The 7,566-nt window shown below is 37.7% G+C and overlaps 1 protein-coding gene across 3 annotated transcripts in view; it reads right to left on the bottom strand.

Annotated features, from left to right (window-relative positions):
• The window catches only part of LOC139320682 (broad substrate specificity ATP-binding cassette transporter ABCG2-like), a 47,283-nt gene continuing 39,717 nt past the window's right edge, over positions 1-7,566 (bottom strand). For all 3 annotated transcript variants that reach the window (XM_070949114.1, XM_070949115.1, XM_070949116.1), the window contains exons 15-16: positions 3,069-3,166; positions 1-790 (exon numbers count right to left, since the gene is read on the bottom strand). In XM_070949114.1, coding sequence (XP_070805215.1) covers positions 643-790; positions 3,069-3,166 — 246 coding nt within the window. In that variant the 3' untranslated portion in view covers positions 1-642. The remainder of the gene's footprint in view (positions 791-3,068; positions 3,167-7,566) is intronic.

The following is a 7,566-nucleotide window of genomic DNA, read 5'->3' as shown; positions in this document are numbered from 1 at the left end:
ATCCATTCATTTGAATATAATTTTATTATCATTTAATGTTGTGAATCAGCATGGGCTATGTCAGGAGTATGCAGAAACAAATAAAATATAAATAAAATAAATGCCACCGATATGAAAGGAAGTCTCCAGACTTGTAAGCAGGAAATAACTGACATTTGATTTTCAGACTTTTTGACATGGAACCAAATAATATCTGCGGGTCAGTGGTGGGTTTCAATTTTTTTTACTACCGGTTCTGTGGGTGTGGCTTGGTGGGCATGGCAGGGAAAGGATACTGCAAAATCTCCATTCCCTCCCCAATCCAGGGGAAGGTTACTGCAAAATCCCCATTTCCTCCTGATCAACTGGGAGTTGATAGGCAGACAATAGATGGGGGCAGGGCCATTCAGAATTTTTACTACCAGTTCTCCGAACTACTCAAAATTTCCACTACCGGTTCTCCAGAACTGGTCAGAACCTGCTGAAACCCACCTCTGCTGCGGGTATTATAAAGGCAAACATCTTGGCTGAAGGCTGAGGTTTTTCTTGTTTGTGAGTTCGAAAGAATACAGTTATGAGAGAAATAGTCTTTTTTTCTCATTCTCCTCTTTACATGATTCTGGATTGGACTAACTGGATTGGACCCTTGACAACTTCATGGACTTAAGAGAACTTTTTCATGAAATGTAGCTTCAAGTAAGAAATAGTGAGGAAAATGATGGTCATGCAAGCCAGTGCCACATGGTTCTGCCATAACCCCCAACTAGTTGCATCGATCCCTTGGCTTTCCAGATATTGTTCTCCAGTGCACCTAGAAAGAAACACAAGCGGAGATTTTTAATCATCAGAAGCTCCACCACAGATGTCCCAAACTTGTGTGGTACCAATAGAGGAGAATATTTGTAGTTCAGGGTTGAAAATGAGGAGTCCTCTTGGTGCTCTCTGAGCTTGGTTGTTTTCTTGCAGATGTTTCATAACCCAAAACTAGGTAACGTCATCATCAGTACATCTCATGGTGTTTCCTAGTCTGGGTAATGAAACAACTGCAAGAAAACAACCAAGCTCAGAGACCACCAAAGGATCCTCAGTCTTGTGTGGACCAAGGACTGCGACATGGAGGTGGCTTATTTAATTTAATTTAATTTAATTTTATTTTATTTTATTTTATTTTATTTTATTTTATTTTATTTTATTTTATATTTTATTTTATTTTATTTTATTATTTTATTTTATTTTATTTTATTATTTTATTTTATTTTATTTTATTTTATTTATTTAATTAATTTAATTTAATTTGCCGCCTATTCACCCATGGTGACTCAAGGTGGCTTACAGAATATAAAATCTTATTTAAAACAATAGAACTAATAAAAAGAATAAAAAAATTAATAATACAATACAATGGTAGTACAGTGGTTTAGAGCACTCTGTCATTAACACAGCTGCCTGCAATTACTGCAGGTTCGAACCTTACCAGGCTCAAGGTTGACTCAGCCTTCCATCCTTTCTAAGGTAGGTTAAATGAGGACCCAGTTTGTGGGGGCAATAAGCTGACTTTGTATAAATATACAAAAATATGAAGGCTATTGCTTAATGCATTGTAAGCCGCCCTGAGTCTCCGGAGAAGGGCGGCATATAAATCAAATTAAAAAATAAAAATAAAAAAATACAATACAATACAATACAATACAATACAATACAATACAATACAATACAATACAATACAATACAATACAATACATAACATAACAACCAGTTCATTCTCACAGGGAGGGACTACTCAGGGTACCGTCAGTCAAATTATGCTGACTGGCGACTCCCAGGGGGAGGGCCTTCTCTGTGAGGGCCCCAACCCTTTGGAATGAACTGCCCCCTGAGATACGAAATATCCCTGATCTCCGTGCTTTCCGCCGTGCCCTCAAAACCCTGATGTTCCAACAGGCGGGGCTAAACATATGAACATGTGAATGTTTTTAAAATGTTATCTAATTTTAGGTTCTATTTAATTGGGTCAAACTATGTTATAATAATAATTTTAATTAGCAATTTTATGATGTTTGTGTATATTTTTCTTGACTGTACACCGCCTTGAGTCCTACGGGAGAAAGGCAGTATAGAAATATAATAAATAACATAACATAACATAACATAACATAACATAACATAACATAACATAACATAACATAACATAACATAACATAACATAATCACCCCCACCCCGGCGACAGCCAATCACATGAGCCATTCCGCTCTGGGTTCCCCAGGCCCGCTGGCAGAACCAGGTCTTCAGCACCTTCCAGAAGAGTATTTATTAGAGTGGGGGCCGTTCTAATCTCTGGGGGAATGACATTCCAGAGAGAGGGAGCCACCACGGAGAAGGCCCTTCTTCTGGGTCCCACCAGGTATATCTCCCTCGGGGATGGGACCCGCAGCATTCCCTGCCTCCCCGCTCTGATGGGTCAGGCAGATGTGACCGGCAAGAGACGGTCCCTCAGATAACCTGGTCCCAAGCCATGAAGGGCTTTAAAGATACAACCAGCTCCTTGAATTGCACTTGGAGCCAATGCAGCTCCTGCAGGAGAGGTGATACATGTGCACACTGGGGTCTGCACAAAACCATGCAGGCCACTGCATTTTGCACCAACTGGAGCTTCTGAATGCTCTTCAAGGGCAGCCCCATGTAGAGCATGTTAGAATAGTCAAGACGGAAAGTGACTAGGGATGGATGTGGATTGGTTTGAGGGTGGCCTTAAAACTATCACATAGTAATATTGTAAAATCAGGCTAGTCATGTGATGAGCCACTTAATGACTGACATGATTTACAACTATAATTCTAAACTCAATTGTGGTTGTAAATTGTTGGTATTATCAGTGCAAAGTCTTTACATAGGAAAATATATTCTGGGGGACCTGATCAGACTTAGATGGGTTCTCCTCCTGATTCCTACTTTAAAGGATTCAAGACTTCATTAACAATAATATTAAAAGGATAAAATGTCATTTCTTTCACTTATAATATCTCGTACCAAGATTGCCTCAAGTCTTTAGTACTAGGCAGAGCCGAGAAAAGCAGAGATCCATACTTACATCTGAATTGTGCTAACTTCTGTGCAATTGGAGCTCCCGTTTTCAATGGTATGGAAATTGCAGAAGTCAAGACCCACAAATTCATTAATCTGCAATGCCTTTGAAGATGAGAAAACATAACACAATAGTGTTTTTGAAAACATACACACAACAAGCTGTCAGATGTAAATGCCTTATTCTCTAATGTGTAAATAATGTATATATGGAACATCAGGGGTTAACTTATTCTTTGGACTTTAATGTATTCATAATTTACCACTCCCATTCCTGGCTCCACCCCTTGTATATATAAGGAGCCATCCTCCCCATTTTCATTGCTTCTATCTTGAATATTCAGCGAATATAGAATGCCTATTATGATTAAAGAGAAATATATTTAAATCTCTAACTTCTATTATCTTTATTGAGTCTGATCCTGAAAATATTGCAACAAGCTGGTAGCAGAGGATGGTTAATTGACTCAATAAGTAATAAAAAATGTCCAAGAAAGATAGGCCCAACACCAGGGCCTACAGCAAAGAAATAGAAACTGACCAAGAGACAATCAACGAATCCACTAATGCGATTTCGAGAGAATCCGAAGAATACACCACTGAAGAAGAAGAACTGATGAGTGAAAATAACGACCAGGAAGAAATCGAGATAGAAAATAACGAACTCAGGTCAGAGATATTAAAGATACTAAAAAGCCAAAAGAATGATGAAAGCCTCATCGCGGACCTCCAGGAGATGCTGAGAAACAGCGGAGCAGCGAGAGAGAAAAACGTCATTAAAGAAAAACCCAAAGATCAAAAAACTGTGAGTGAAATGACTACTGAGAAAATAGTTGTAAAAAAGAAAAGATGTGACATCGCGCGAAATTTTGAATGGCAGCCATCTTGTTTTCAACGAACTTCAAAAGAGAGTGAAGCGGAGCCAATCAAAACGCTCAGTTCAAAAATTCTGGCGCGAAAAACGCTATCAGACGAAGAAAGTGAAAAAGAAGTCTCAAACTCTTCAGATGAACCAAAATCAGAAAGTGAAGACGATTTAACAAAGTCTCAAGTAAAGTCAGCAATGAAAACGCTTTTTGCTGCTTTTGGGCCAAGATTGAAAATTTCCAAGACATCAACAAAGAAGCAAGAAATCAAACCGACAACTCAAGACCTGCACGCTCCCATCCTGACTTCGAAAACGACGACACCCGAGCCCAGAGAGCCATGCCGATTCCGTCCTACACCGCAGACAGAATCGAGTGCCAGCGCACACAAGAGAAAGAAAAGAACCGTCGCCATCACCAAAGCCCCAAAAACCGAGCCAGAGACCGACTCATCTGAAGAGGAGCGGATCGAGAGAGCTGAAATGGAGAGAACCTTCCACAACGGCGCCAAAGAAGAAATGAGCAACGCGCATGTGCAAAACTACGTAGACGGCCCCGAAAGACTTGAACTGGCCAGAGAACCGCGCAGACTCGTTACAAGCATCCCAATGCCGTTCTGTAATTTCCTGCACTTGAGAGACCACGGACTGCCTCAGGTTGTAAGTAATGGACAGAATAATGTAGGGAATTTACCCAGTGACTTCCCAAAACTTAGAGTTGATGGCATTAATTTACAAGAGTGGTACCAACAGCTTCAGGTTATTTTTATGAAAGAAAATTTACTATTCTTTATAACTAGTCCTCCAAGAAGACCTTGGACTTTAAAAATAGATTGTTTACATCATAGAGCATTTTTCATAATAATTTCTAGCGTGTCTCCTGCAATGTATCATAGCATCAAACCAAACCTAACTGTATCAGAAATAATTCAATGCATGTTTAATCTATTTCACAGCGATAGCGTAGCCACAACCACAAGAATGTCTAAGGATTTCTTTTCTTCTAGAGTGAAACCAGGGGTTTCTATAAGTGAGCATTTGATAAATCTAAACAAAATAAGAGCAGAGCTGCAATTGAGGGGGGAAGTGATTTCAGATCAAACAATGAAAAGTGTTATTATCAATTCACTTGATCCATCATGGGATAGCTTTATGTCACACTTAGATACCATTAATTTGGGATATTTATCAATAGAAAGTTTATCTAACAAATTGATAGCAGAAGACAATTCAAGAAAAAATCGTTTCAGTAACCAAACAGAACACAAATCTTTTAGGAAAGTAGTCTTTCAAGATAAATATAATGAGGCCTTTAGATGCCACAATTGTGGATCCAGGGAACACAGTAGAAGAGACTGTCCCAAAGTCCCAAGGGAAAGACATAGGCCAGAATACAGGAGCAAATACAATTACAGACAATCTTCCACAGATAGACACAAATATAGAAGTCCACCAAATTACAGAGAAAGTAGAGGGGGTAGAGAAAATTCAAAAGAGAGAAAATCTGGGTCACTAAATGGGCTAAATAAACAAGACAGCACCAGAACACAACAAGATGAGAACAATAATTGGCTTATTGATTCTGGTGCAACAAATCACACCACTAACAACAAAAGTATATTATCTTCATTTACAGAAGATAAGTTTGTGATAAAGGTAGCTAATCAAGAAAAGGTTCAAGTATTAGGCAGAGGAAATGTGACCTTGCCTGGTTTAGGGAAAATAGAGGGGGTATTATTAATCCCAGAAATACCTCACAACATACTGAGTGCCATAAAACTAAGCAGAGAATCTGACATCAATATAGTTTTCTCAAAGGGGAAAGCAACTATAGAAAAGAACAAAACAAATGTAGGCACTGTGATGATAAAAGGGGGTCTACCCTATCTGATAACCAAAGAAAGATGGTTACATAACATTGATTCAAATATGGAAGATTGTATTGAAGCAGATGATGAAAATGTCAGTAACAGTGACAATGATGAATGTAAAATAACTCATGATAACAAAAATACACACAATGAGAAAAAACCAAAAATAGGTAAACCAATTCATGATGAGTGTGCTCACATCTTACATAGGAAGTTAGGACATGCAAGCTTTCCTGTAGTACAAAAAATGACTGAACACGCAGAAGGTGTCAAAATAAAAAATTGTGAAAATTATTTGGAATGCTCAGTATGTAAATCCACCAAACTAAAAACCAGTCCCAGACCAAAAAAATCTAACAGATCAACCAACAATATTTTTGATTTGGTACATATGGACTTAGTTGGTCCATTAACTCCATCAATTACCTATAGAAAACGTTACTTCCTAACAATAGTGGATGATTACAGTCGCTATGGTTTTGTTTACACATTAAAGCACAAGGATGAAACCTTTCAGAAATTTAAGGAATTCTACAAACGCATAGAAACACAACATAATATTAGAATAAAACAAATTATGACAGATAGGGGATGTGAATTCATGTCTAAAGAATTCTCCCAATGGTTAAAGGATAGAGGGATGCTACATTTCACGTCCAATCCATTTTCTGCATTTCAAAATGGGATTGCAGAGAGAAAGAATTCCACACTACAAACCATGATTAGATGCACATTAGAGGATGCTGGTTTAGGCAAACAATTTTGGTCAGAAGCCTTACATTATTCAAATTACACTCAAAATAGGACATGGTCCAGTATTGTGAATAAGACACCATATGAGGTGATGTACAATAGAAAACCCAAATTAGCACACATGCACATATTTGGAGTTACTGCAGACGTACACATACCTAAACAATTGAGGAGAAAGGGAGAAAACGTATCCAGGAGATTAAGATTCATGGGATACGAAACTGGAACCAAAGGGTACAGATTCATTGATAATAATAACAAATTTATAGTATCCAGAACAGCTGTGTTCCATGAGCAGGCCAATTGGTCTAAATTGCACCTTAATGAAATATTTCCTAATAAAAGCAAAGATAATATATCTTGCGAGGAAGGAACAACAGAAATTCAAAGTATTAACAAAAGTAAGAACAAAACCAAAACTTGGACAAACAGTCAGCATAAAATAAAGACAGACACATTAACAAAAAAGGAAGCTAGATTTTTGCATGACAACCATAGCAAACCTGAAAGAAATATTAGAAACAATAGAAACCAAATACCAAATAAATACAAAGATTACATAATGCATATGGATAGAGAACAAATAACACCTAATACATATGAGGAAGTATTGAAACTTCCCCGTGAAGAAAGAGAAAAATGGGAACTAGCTATGGAAAAAGAGATGGAAAGTTTACAAGGATTAAATGTATTCACACCTGCGATCGCACCTAAGGATAAAACAATTATAGGTACCAGGTGGATTTATAAAATTAAGAATTTAGAAGGAGGTAATACCTTATACAAGGCCAGACTAGTTGCACAAGGTTATGCACAAAAATATCCAGAAGACTATACTGACACATATTCACCAACAGTGAGAACAGAGAGTGTCAAAACAGCTCTTGTAGTAGCATCTGCACTCAATCTGGACGTGTTTCAATATGACATACAGACTGCATACTTACATGCAAAATTAGATAAGGAAATATATGTAAGAGCACCACACAGTCAATACACTAATAAGAACGAAATTT

This window comes from Pituophis catenifer, unplaced genomic scaffold, assembly GCF_029215685.1.
Source record: "Pituophis catenifer annectens isolate HBS135680 unplaced genomic scaffold, rPitCat1.0.hap2 SCAF_8, whole genome shotgun sequence".
NCBI classification, from domain to species: Eukaryota; Metazoa; Chordata; class Lepidosauria; order Squamata; family Colubridae; genus Pituophis; species Pituophis catenifer.
The sequence above is the reverse complement of the archived record's forward strand: the minus strand, read 5'-3'. Positions and strand labels throughout refer to the sequence as shown.